The sequence below is a fragment of the Parasteatoda tepidariorum genome, chromosome 3 (genome assembly GCF_982258835.1).
Source record: "Parasteatoda tepidariorum strain Cologne lab strain chromosome 3, Ptep-v5.0, whole genome shotgun sequence".
Classification (NCBI taxonomy): domain Eukaryota; kingdom Metazoa; phylum Arthropoda; class Arachnida; order Araneae; family Theridiidae; genus Parasteatoda; species Parasteatoda tepidariorum.
Genome location: NC_141757.1, coordinates 32,182,044 through 32,195,517, shown reverse-complemented (window position 1 = coordinate 32,195,517; position 13,474 = coordinate 32,182,044). Strand labels below are relative to the sequence as shown.

Sequence of the window (13,474 nt, the reverse complement as noted above, 5' to 3'; positions counted from 1 at the left end):
AGTGCGAACTCGAAAGTAAAAGATTGAACTCCTGCTTCATTTACTTTTAATCTAATGTGTTAAAAATATGTAACTTTAAAGTAACTTACTTACTTTTATAATTATATGTTCTATTTTTTTTTATCTGTTCTTTCTTTCATGTTTTTATTACTTTCCTTGATATATGCAATTTCTATATATATATATATATATATATATATACAGTCGAACTCGTTTATAACGAGGGAAACGAGAATATTTGGTTGGATCAATGTTAAGTCTATGGAACAGAAGTCGCTTTTAACGAGCAAGACCTGGTTTTAGCGAGCAATATTTTTCCGTCTTGTAATCTTTTTTCTCATCTTTCTAATCTTTCTGTCTTATCTTTTTTTTCAAAATGATAAGAAATGTGCTCGAAATAAAAAACACGCGATTAAATTAATTAATGTAATTAAAGTAAGTATATTAATTAAATTTTAAGTAAATTCAATCATTTGATCTCCCAAGCCCCCCCCCCTCTTCTGGTTGCACGCCTGTCTCAAGTACCCGTTTATTACGAGCACTCGGATTTAACGAGTACATGTTACGGTCCCTTTGTGCTCGTTATAAACGAGTTCGACTGTATGTATATATATATATATATATATATATATATATATATATACTAAAATAGTTTATAGTGAAAATAATAGTGAATAGATTTACTAAAATAGTTTTATAGTGAAAGTAATTATATTTCAACATATCCAAATTAGATGTTGATTACATTTTTATAGTTATTAATTTTATTTGATTTTTTTTAAATCTTTAAAATTGTCCTTGTGCTTAAATTTTGTTTTAATTTCAGATTTCAAATCTTCAACAACAAAACTGACTGATAAAAATAACTTAGCAAGGTATGAAAATTGATAAGTTGCATAAAAACATATATTGTTATTTATGAAATTAATTATTCAAAGTGTTCTTATCAGGGATCATTTACTTTTTTATTATTTTTATTTTTTTAAAATTTAATTAGTATTTATGTGGTTTTTTAGCCAAAAGGGAGCTTACATTACACTTAAATTGAAAATCACCCCCAAGCAGTTAAAAATCAGCTGTATGTAGTCTTTAAAAACTAGTAATGAAAATAATCCAAAATTTTTTTGAACTAATTGTATAATTATAAAACCTTCTAACCTTAACATATGAAATTATATAATTTTTTCAATTGTTCAAAAAGTAAGTAAATCCTTTACAATATTTTTTTCTTGTTTGTTTCTTTTTTATTCCAAGCTTTTATAAAAATATATGTTTTAAGTGTGTGAATTTTGGTATTTCAAAATTTTTTATGTGTGTACGAATTCATGTAACATTCAAAATTACTCAGAGTTAATGCTCTTTATAAAATGAAACTATTCATTGAAAATCTCCATCTCCTGTTATTTTTAACTTATTTTTTATTAGTACTATTAGTACATTGTTTACTTATTTTTTTTATTCAAAATAATTTTGTTTTTTAAGATATACTCTTATTTTTAGACCACAAGGAAACTGGAATCACAATTTGACAGAAAATATCCACAGCCCTCCAGACAATCTGAACCAAATGCCGATGAATGCTCATAGTCCAAATAGAATGGAGGATCTATATGTACCTCCACGACCACCTTTACCTCAAGGTCTGTCCTGCTTTTGATGTACCATAACGCTTTTGAATATTGCGTATTTTTCATAACAGTATGGATAGTAACAACTGTATTTAAATATTGGGGATCAACAATTTGTTACTTTATTTATTTAGCGCTATTACTTTGTTACACATTTTTATTTAGTTTTGCTAATCTCTAATTGAGTGAGATGACGAGTTTTTTTAGTAGTTTATTGGTTACAATTATATTTAACTGATCTACTAATTCAGACCAGGCTAGGTTATTCAAAAAAGAATTAGATATGCTTTGCAGTTATTATTATTATTATTTAATTAAGTTGTGATTATTATGAATGTTTAATAATTTGAAAATTACTTTATTTCAAGCTTGTTACTTAAAATGTTTTTTTCATTTTAGAAATTAACTTTGTAGTGTTAACCATATTTTGATAAATGCTTCAAAAAATGCATTTTTAATATCAATAGTTTTTTAAATAAATGTTCAAACGTTTAAAATGTTAAATATTTTTAAAAATATGACTGTATGTTTTTAAAAGTGGGGACTGGCAAAAATTCTTTAGTTAAAAATTGGCAAGTTGTAGAATTTCCTAATTTCACCCTGTGTTCACAAGCAGACACCCATCCACCCAATGAAAGATGAAATTAAGTTCAGTATAAATATGTAATTTCTTATATTGCAAATCAGAATTGACAACATTGGTTGCAACTTAATGATATATTTTTTTTCTTCAAGTCTGATCATTAAGCCAACTAGCCCACAATCACTCACGAAATAAAGAATTTAATTTGAGCACTATATTAATTTAATTCAGCTATAATTATTCAAAATAGTCTATTAAAGCTTTGAAGAGTGTTGTTTAAGTGCCTACTTAATGGTGAAAACCATTTATCCCATCATGATATTCAGTACAATCTTGACTGTCCATTATAAAATTGAAAAATGTTCGTTTAAATAGTTATTTTTATTTAATAGACAATCAAGATTATATGAAATGTTACTTTGCAACATAGCAATAATCCAAAGCTTTTTCATATAAATTAAAAATATTTTAAATATTTACATTTGATCTTTCTATTGATAATACACGCAAAAAAAAAATAATAATCTCCATAGTTTTTGCTGCGATCCAGTAAGAAAAAAATTTTTTTTTGGTCAATATTTGTGTGGTTTTAAAACAGGCTAGCAGTATTATTAATTGGAATTATAAAAATTATAACGATTTTTTAAAAAAGTTTCATTTGTTTTGTTATGCTTGGATTTAGTATGATAGTTATAAACATCATATTAATAAGTTTAAACTTCAGTTCTGTAATATTTATTGTTACTATAATAGTATCTTGATTTTAATATTTCTGTAAGTTGTAGTAATAATTGTATTAATGATTACTTTTTTAATTCCATTATAAATGTTAACAATTATATATTGATGTTTTATAATAAAACTTTTCTTAATATAATATAAAAAAGTATGTAAGTTATTCAATTACTGATTTTATTACAGCTCATTTTCATCTTAAAGAAGTATTTATTAGGAAATATTTTTTATTGTAATTGTATCTTAACATAATGCAAATTGTTTGCTTGAAATATTTCTTGTTTTATGGATTAAAATAAATGTAAATTAAACAAATATTTACTTAATTAAGATAAATTCACATTCAAGGTGCATTTTTTTATATATATTTTAGATAACAGAAATGATAACTATGATTATTTTAGAAGATCTTCAACACCGTAAGTTTCTTTTCTTTGTTTTGTACAATAATAAAGTTATGCAATGATACAATAATCACTCTATGCTTTTCATGATGATTTTAAATTGCTCTAATTGCTAATGAATTTTGCCAAAATGAATACTTAATTAGTGCTAATAAATGCCTAAAAGATAATACTCCCTCAAAATATGTTTCTTTTTAATTTAAAATAGTAATTATTGTGGTCTACTGATCTTTATTATTATTAATAATTATAATGATGCTTTATTACCTGTTTTTTTGCTGAATATCAATGCTTAAAAAAGTTCGTTTAGGAATTACAAAAGCAAACAAATAACAAATAAATACACTTTTCTACAATTTGTGTTTAATATTTGTATAAATTACTGAGTTTATAAGAAAATTATTTATCAGCCTTTTGCATGTGGCACTTAGTATGCTAATATCTACGATTCAGATCTACTTGTTGCTACACTTGTAAGCCAAAAGTTAATATTCTTGAGCTTTGAAAAGATATTTAAATTGAAGCTTCTTCTCTCAATTCTCAGAAGATTTTTTCTATTAAGAATCAATCTTTCAATAATTCAAACTATCCTGAGAATATTTTCATTTGCTAATGTTTTGTTTTCAGAATAGTCTTTGTCATGAAATTTATTTTATATTTATAATTATAGTTTGACTTTTATATTTCAGGCCAGATCCGCGATTCATATCATTTCAAAAAGATGGAACCGTTGGAATACGTCTCACTGGAGGCAACGATGTTGGTATTTTTGTGACCGGTGTTCAGCATGGAACTCCAGCTTTTTTGCAAGGGTTACAGTCTGGGGACAAAATTTTAAAAGTGCATATTTTATTGTTTTTTCTTTAAATATAATTTTAAATTTGATTTACTTTTAACACATGTTTATATTAAAAAGAAAACAAATCTTACCGTATTTTTTTAATTCTATACTTTCATTTAGTTCTATGCTTTAGCGAATTCCCTGGTTTACATAGGCATTATGCAAGGTGTTCTATTACCACCATCCTAAATCTATACATTTTCAGAATTCTTATGAAAAATGTAATAAAAATAATACAAATAAGGGTTACAAATTAATAAAATGAAACAAAAACAAAAAACATGCTATTAATGTCTTCCAAATTACAATTGAGGAAGGCCAGATTAAAGATATCAAAATCTGTTTGGTTGTCCAGATTTGAATGTTAAAACATGCTTCAATTAGCAATCAAGCAGGTTTTGTTATTTTATAAATCTGCCTTTCTCAATTGTACTTTGTCATGTTTTTCAAGTTAGTTTCCTCACTTATATCTGAAATTGTGACCTCTAATGAATTTGGGTCTTCATTTTTTAAAGATTTAAAATATATTAAGGCCAGTGATTATGGAAAAGCCTTATATTGCATAATATTTTATTGAAAGTTTAGGACATGCATGTTATTTATTATTTTTCTATTTAGCTACAGTTAGTGCTATTCTATGGTGCCAGCACCTCTTTTTAAATTTCATTATTTTTTGTGTAAATTATGCTAACTGTATGGTTTTAAATTCAGACTTAATTTTAAAGGTTTTTCAACTGTTTTCCTGATTTAATTCAATAATTAATTTTGAAAATGTGAATTTTCTATAACCTTTTTGCTATAATACTTACAAAAGTGGTGTTGAAACTAGTTTAGCTGTAGAATATTTCCTTGTGTGATGAGTTTGTCCCAATCTTAGTTATTTCCTGCTTTAAAAGGATTGTACCAAATCAAATAATCTTGGTGATTTTGATACTTTATGTATTCAAACTTGTTAACTGCTAATTTTTAAAGGGCAAAATTTTTTTCTTTCTCCGTAACACTTCAATAATTGTTATTAAATTGAGTTGAACCATCAAAATAAATGTGTTGAAATTGATTTCTAGTAAATATAGTTTTATTATGGAGGGTTTTATGAAAACAAAGTTTTATCCATTCAAATTCAAACTTGTAGATTATGTATTTTTAATTTTTTTTTTAAGGTGAATGATATAGATATGCGAGGCTTCACAAAGGAAGAAGCTGTTGCCTTATTGGTTGGCATACAGGATCAAGTGAATCTCATTGTCCAATATCGAAAAGAGGGTAATTTTTTTATGTATATGTAATCAAGTAATTTTATTCTTTAAGAATGAAATACAATTTTGTTTTATTAATTATATTTGTAAACATTTTATCAATATATGTAAATCACAGAGGAAAAATTATTTTATATTTCAATTTTTGCTGGCACTTAAGGGTATTTTTCCAAGCTCTTCTATCAAGGGGAATAAAAATAGAAATGCTAACATTTGTGTGAAAATAATTGCTAGTGTAATCAAAATTGTCTTTCAATATTTAATTCTTGATTTAAAAAATTTTGATTTCGACCACCACAGCATATGAACAATTTAAGCATACATAAAAAATGCCATTTAATTCCATTTTAAAAAAAACTCACAGTTTGAGTGGCATAAACTCAAGGTGCCATTTTCATTTTATAATTTTGTGTTACGTGTGGTAGTAACTTTAATGCTTTTTCATGAAAAAATAAGTGAAGGTGAATTTACATTATTTTCATATTTAGTAATAATATGTGTTGTAAGAGATGGGCAAAACTTAACCTAACAGTATTGAATAAATATTATGAATACAAAAATTATTTTTTTTTTCCTTGTTGAAATTGTTATTGAAGCAGGCAACAACAGGAATAAAGTACAGAAATGGACATACAATAATTTCGGTTCCCTAAACAAGAACCTTCCTTTGTATCAGAACACCAAAAGTGTTTAGACACCAAGGTTCGGTTGTTTGGATTTAGATACTGAGAAAAATTCTTATTTAGAATATTGAAACTAAAACTGTCCATGTATGTACTTAAATGGGGCTTCAATAACATTGTTTTTGCTTCAGTCATTATTTCATGGAAGTTATTTTGTTTAAAGCATTATTCTTTAAAGAACTTCTTTAAAGTTAAAAAAAAAAAGTTACTTACTATTTTTTCCTCCAGAAAGTTTCTTCTTAAATTATTCCTAAATAAAACTTGATAAGTAGTTATTTTCTGAAAATTTCAATTGCATTTCTTTAAAGAAGTACAGCTTTAAGGAATGTTTCATTGTGGACAGTAAATAAGTATCTATAATAATTATAAATAATTATTGCTGGGATAATTTAGTATTTTAATAAATAGCTTCTTAAAATGAAAAAAATAAGTTCAAGAGCTCCTGGGTATCCAATCTGTCCTACTTTTATTTTGCTTGTTTGCACCTTTTTTTTGTGTCATACTCAGTTTGTAACATTGTGGTTTATTGCTTTTACATTGAAAGAAGTTGTTATAGCTTCATTTTTGTTTGATACACTATAATAGTCTCTAGTTCTTATGGCATCGTAACCTGTTTTCTTTTACGTTCTCTCAATGTTATCTAAAATATTATAATGTTAATAACTATTTTTTGTAAACTATTTTTGCTGTGTACATTTTTAACACATTTATTTTTGTTTTTCAGAATATGAAGATGTTATAAATAATCAAAAAGGAGATTCATTTTACATTAGGCAAGATATTACTTTGAATATAAATATTAAAACCTAATTTAAGTTTTAAAAATATACAAGCTATATGCTTTTTGTATATTTGTTTATAAATAATAATGATGAAAAAAATGCATTCAATTTAGCTTAAATGTTCTTTTTCCTTTATACCTTATGTTGTGAGTTTAATATTAGAGTGCTATATTGTGTTATATATACTGTATTGTTTATTACATGGTATGACATTCTGTTTAGATTAACTAGGTTATATTTATTATTATGTTCCTATTTATTTTCCAGGACTCATTTTAGTCATGAGAGTACAGGCAAAGGCGAGCTTAGTTTCCGTAAAGGTGAAGTTTTCCATATTGTGGATACATTACATAATGGAAAACCTGGATCTTGGTTGGTGTACAGATTAGGAAGAAATGGGCAAGAAATACAACGTGGAGTGATACCCAATAATTCTAGGTTGTTAACTTTAACTTACATTTGCACTATATATGATTATTATAATTTTACATTTGTACCATAATTGTTCTAATTTCCCTTTAAATTTATTATATAAATCTATGCAACACAATGTTTATTATATAATTTTTTAATCTATGTTATGATACTGTCTTTTTATATGTGTGTATGCCACTGCTCTTTGAGATATAAAATTGCATTTTGCTACCTGCTGTAGGAAATTTCTTCAACATAATTTTACTCATTTTATTTTAATGACAGCGAACTATCTTTTAAAAATTTGTGCAGTTTATTAGATTTTTCTAGCATTTTAGTGTATACTTTTATTGTTTTAGAAATATTGGTTCAGCTTATTACATTTTTGAAAATATTTCTATATTTACCACTTACGTAAATATTTATATATACTCGTCTCTATTTAAAAATATTTTTACAAAGTGTTATAATTTTGGAAATACAGTAGGGAACCGATTATCCGGAACGATCGGGACCATCGCTATTCCGGATAACTGATTTTTCCGGTTTTCTGAATCGCTACAAAAAACCGTTTTTTTATTGTTAAATCCAACTAAAAAAAAATTTTTTTTTGTGGAAATAATCTTAAAAAGAGGAAAAAACGATGAAGTAATACACTAATGATTATTTCCAAAATGATGGTAAGGTGAACATCTTTCAAAAAAGAAAGAAAAATCCTAAAATCTTATGAGGAAAAATTTTCTTTTTTTAAAAAATGGCGGGAAAATGTATTGAATTTCGTTCCGGTTTTTTGGTTTTCCGGTTTTCTGATTTCCGGATAACGGGTTCTGTACTGTACTTTAGTGGAATGCTGCTACTTTTACATATAAATTCATCCACCTTTCAAAAAAAAATTTTATTTATTATTTTGAAAACATTTGCTTGCTAATAAGAATATTTGTATCTTCCGTTGCCGCTTTAAAGATAATTTTGAATCCTCTAATTAATTCATTTTGTAAATATTTTATTGCATTTTTGAATAAATTTAGCATATTGGAAATCATATTGTATTTTTTTAGAGATCGTGATACTTTTTATGGCCTTTACTGTTATTTTGAAAATATTTTTGCAGTTCCTTAGATTCTGACAAATTTTGCTCTTTTAGGTTCATAAATTCAGTACTTTATGTACTTTAAAATACTTCAGTACGTTAAAATACTTTTTCATTATTCTTTTATTATGAATTTTTTTGTGCTGCTCTTCTTACTATATATTCAATTTCATTATATTCTAAAATATATATTCTGTTTTTAGTCTAATTTAAGCAATCAACATTAAACTTTAATAAAAATTTAAAAATTAAAATTATTCACTCTGATTTCAATGTAGTTTGTAACAAGATGAAACATTAAAATTTAGTTTTTACTTAATATTATAGTTTCTATGCCATTTATTTACAACTTAAATTAAAATTTATTTTTTATTCCCAAATAATTTTTTTCAACTATGTTCTTTTTATTGATATCTAATGCTTTAATTACTTTTTGCTTTCTTTTGCTTATTTACAACAATTTTATGTGTTTAATTAGTTCTGGGCTTTCTGCAACTTATGAGTTTATGAGATAAAAACATAATTTCAGTTTTTACTTAAGATACTTAGTAGGGATATTAGTTAAAATAAAAGTAAGAAATTTTAAGTTTTAGTCATTAGATATGAAATGCATGATATTTCGTTAAGGCAGCCCTCAATGTGCAATTTTGATTTTTTATCAAACAGGTAGAAAATGAAAAATTTAAATGAAAAGTCCCAAATTTATATTTAAGCTGGAAAAAAAACAGAAGTGCTAAAATCTGACCAAGTACAGTGCAGGAAAATGAACATGATACAAAAAAAAAAGTTCAATTTGGGGGTTAAACTTCAAGATGTCTTTCAAACTCTCTCTGTTTTACCAACACTGTCTTGTTGTTTATTACGTTCACCTTTCAGTTCTGTAATTTCTCAGATTTCGAACATTTTTGTTTTTTCCTCATTTAAACATTAATTTGAAATCTTCAACTTTTTTCTTTCATATATTACTTTCAAATTTTTTTGCATTTATTGGAAATTTATACATTAATATTTCTTATTTACAATTGAAATATGTAAAGTATTAATTTCAAAATACTTATTTTTGTAAAGGCCTAATTTTTACTATATTGGGTATTAAATATTTGGTACAAAATGTATGAAATTGTTTTTGTAATTATTAGTTTGTTAATTTTTGGTTAACAAAATGTGATGAATGCTTAAAATGTCAATTAGTTGCCTAATTATTACTTAAATTACTATTTTTTTTTCAATAGAGCCAAAGAATTAGCGCAATCTCAAAATGTATCTTCTAAAAAAGAAAATGAAGAAAGTGGGCGAGGAAGTTTCTTTCGTCGAAGGGCAAGACGTTCTAAATCATTATGTAAAGACCATTGGGAAGATATTGTTCTTGGTAATTATTTTCTTTAAAAAGTTATAATTGAATTCAATCATAAAGATTTCTGTTTTTTTTTTTTTTTTCAATTCTGTAAGAAACTTTCCAACACTGAATGTTAATTACGTTTTTCTGAAATCTCTGTTTTTGATAAAGTAACTTTCATTTGTTACTTTAAATTTAAAGTACTGTAATAAAATGTTTTCAATTTTTCATCAGTTAAACTATTCTTTTATAAAGGATTGTTTACAAGTCTACATTTTGAAACTAGTTAGCAATCATTATATATAAAAAAAAAAGATATTTGCAGTTGCAATTAACTAAAAAAAAAGAAGAAAAATTCATTTTCTAAGCACTGTACAACAGTGCAATATTATATTAGTACATACAACATATTGCATGCAACAGTGCAATAGTTCCACTTCCAATCAATACCATTAATAAAATGTTGAATAGAATCCTGCAGGGATTGGAATATTGCATTTTTGTTTAATGTGTGACCAGCCATTCCAATTAGAACACTAATAAGGGTTGTAAATATAACTTCAATTGTTTCTATCTTTAGTGCCAAATTTGTTTTTGCTGTATACATCTTAGATTTTTTAACCTATGTTTTAATGTAAGTTTCTTCTAATATGCTATATATGATAGCTTCTTAATGTATGTCTTTTTTTCAAAATACTTTAATCAGTCTAATATAACTGGAATAAAATATGTGTGTTAATTTTATTTTAATTCAATGTTTATTAGCTGTTATTCAGAAACAAATCAGGCACAAATTTTTCTTGTATGAATATTATGTCTACAATTTTATTCTAATTCTATTCATAGTAATGCAAAAGAAGTTCATTTTGCAAAAAAGTTCAAAGTAGGAGAAAATTAAAATTATTTTCACATTGTTTTCAATTATTTTCTCCATACTAGTGTGATATGGTTAAAAAAAGTTTTTTTTTTTTTTTTCAATTTAATAATGTTGTAAACTGAGTTTGGGATTTCAAGTGTAAATAGTAAAAACAATTTGAACCAAAATAAAATATTTGTTTTTATTTTAATGAAATGTGCCTACAAGCTGTCTTTTAACAAGTATTGAAACATAAACTGATCTTGTTATTTTTTTCAATTATTTAAATCTTATTTTATATTTTTGTTATAGCTGACTCAGTTACAAGATTTCCTCCCTATGAAAGAGTTGTATTGAAACAACGTAAGTATTATTTTTGTTCATTATAATTTTAATCAATTTATGCAATCAATTTTCATCATTTTATTCAAATATTTTTTATGTGGGATGTTTTATGAAGAACATCCTGCCTTTTTTGACATGATGATAATACAAGATGTTCTATTAATTTATATTTTTGGAACACTGTAAAAACAAAAAAAAAATATACATTTTAAAGTCAGGGTGTAAAATTTCAGTTCTGAAGCACTAGTCAGATTAAAATTTTGCTTGCCTTTGTTTTCATGAAAAACATAAGCTATTTTCAAAATATTCACAACTGTAATATAAAACATTTATTGTGTTATAAACACTGATAATAGCTAAAAAAAAAAGTTTCAATGGTTCTAATGTTATCTACATACATCATTAAAATGCAAACAGTATTAAAATTTGAAACATTAGAAATGCCTATAATTTTTGATACTAAGAACTGCCCATATGATTAGCATGTTATATTATTATACCGTTACTTTTTGCCACAAAAATATCATATGACAATTTCATGCTTAGCATCAAACAATGTTGAGGAGGAGGGTCAATGAATAGAAATTCTTAATCTATCATCAAGTGTCCCAGTATTCTAAGAATTTCTGTGAACTGTCTTCTGTCTATTGTGACAGCTGAAGTGTCTCTCACATAAATTGTGATCAGTGGTTGAGTAGCATAAAAATCTTATCTGGAGCAAATTTAAAATCCAACTGAACATTCTTTACCGTTAAACTTATGAGCTAATTTTACTGACACGAACATAACCTTGAGTTTCGCCTTCTCTGTCTACACAGCGCCTACTTTTTCGTTGAAGAGATTCGGGTTTAAATACTTGAACTGTTTCTTTATTTCCCTTTCCTAACTACACAATTTTCTTCTTTGGAAGGCCAACCCAAAGGCGTCAAAATCATTTTTTTACCAAAAGTAAGCTGGCAAGTAACAATTTTAGGTCCTACTTTAGGTATTGCATTCAATGCAACTCCTAAAGTAGGAATGACAACAATGATTGTTGTCATTCAGTACTGATTCTGACTAATCATTATTGAAGTCAATAAAAACAAAAAGGGGTGTAAATTATCTATAATTAGTCTGTTAGACAATAAAACTTATAGCAATTTATAACAAAAAGCATTCCAGTCCTCCTAGACATGTGAACTGTTATTTAATGATTTTAATCCCTCCTTTTTTTCATGGCCATAATAATTACCAAAATTTTAAAATGAGATTTTTTTAATTGAATTTTTGTTCATTTAATTGACTTTTTCATTTTATTCATCCTGTATATTTGTTTTTTAATTAAAATTATTTCAGTTCATAATTTTATAATTAATAAATAATTCAATCTATAATTTTTTTAGCTGGCTTTATCCGGCCTGTAGTTCTTTTTGGTCCAATAACTGATGTTGTGAAAGAGCGGCTTCTTAAAGACTACCCTGGATGTTATGCATCCCCTCGTATGTATTATTGCATTTTACTTCTCTGTCTAGCATTCTATTTTATTTTTTTAGAAGATAAATTATTAAAACATAAATATTAATTCTGAAAAAAAATATAACTTATTTTTGTTCTATGTTAGTAGTTATTTTTAGATTTATTATTTAAGATTCTTAGCTATTTACAATATGTTTTGTAAGCTCAATTTTGTATAATGCGCTTTGTTTCTTGCAATATCAGGGGTCATACTGTCTTTAATAGATATCAAAATTTCATTTTGATTAGGAATAATGAATGTTTCACTTATTTATTGCCACCACAATTAGTTTTAATTTTGTGAATTGACTATGTACTTTTTTTTATTGTTAATAAGAAAAACATTTGAAAGCAAATTTGAAGGAAAATTAAATCTGTGAAAAAGAGTTATAACTAAAGTTAGTGATCCATATGAGTATATTTGATACATATGAGTTATTGTTTTGCAAGGGAAGACTTTCATATCTTTAACACAATATTAAAAGTATTCTTTTTGTGGGTCATATAGTATCAAGATGACAAAATATTGTAATACATATATGAGTAATAAAGAGAAATTTTTCTTATTCAATTATACAAACCTTCTTGTTATACACACTTATATACACAACTGTTATACCCTGAAAAACTATGCATATTTTTTATTTCAGAATCTGACAATCAATTAGAAGATGAGCAAAGTAACCTTAAATCTCCTGGGATTATTCGCTTGAGTGCCATTAGAGATGTCATTGATAAGGTGTGTATTTCCTATCAGAATTTCAATAATAAGTTTTCTGATTAAACAAATATGTGTGTAATCAGTGTTATCTAGAGCAAAAAATTTTAGAGAGCAATTTCATGCTTCTATTTATTTTTAAGTAGTGGGGTATTTTAATATAGTGGGGTATATTTCAAAGCAGTGATTATGTTTATTAATTGACACCATTTTAACACATTACATTATAACTGATGGATAAATAAAATGAAGTAAGCACAGTGAAATTGCTTAAAGATTTAACCAAAAAATATCCCATATTTTCTTTCA

At 25.6% G+C, this 13,474-nt stretch overlaps 1 protein-coding gene across 6 annotated transcripts in view; it reads left to right on the top strand.

Annotated features, from left to right (window-relative positions):
- LOC107455203 (tight junction protein 1) overlaps positions 1–13,474 on the top strand; it is a 383,960-nt gene that overhangs the window by 346,432 nt on the left and 24,054 nt on the right. For all 6 annotated transcript variants that reach the window (XM_071177703.2, XM_071177697.2, XM_071177706.2 and 3 more), the window contains 11 exons: positions 827–875; positions 1,501–1,640; positions 3,320–3,365; positions 4,040–4,190; positions 5,352–5,454; positions 6,855–6,903; positions 7,180–7,350; positions 9,649–9,785; positions 10,921–10,971; positions 12,336–12,431; positions 13,098–13,186. In XM_071177703.2, coding sequence (XP_071033804.2) covers positions 827–875; positions 1,501–1,640; positions 3,320–3,365; positions 4,040–4,190; positions 5,352–5,454; positions 6,855–6,903; positions 7,180–7,350; positions 9,649–9,785; positions 10,921–10,971; positions 12,336–12,431; positions 13,098–13,186 — 1,082 coding nt within the window. The remainder of the gene's footprint in view (positions 1–826; positions 876–1,500; positions 1,641–3,319; positions 3,366–4,039; positions 4,191–5,351; positions 5,455–6,854; positions 6,904–7,179; positions 7,351–9,648; positions 9,786–10,920; positions 10,972–12,335; positions 12,432–13,097; positions 13,187–13,474) is intronic.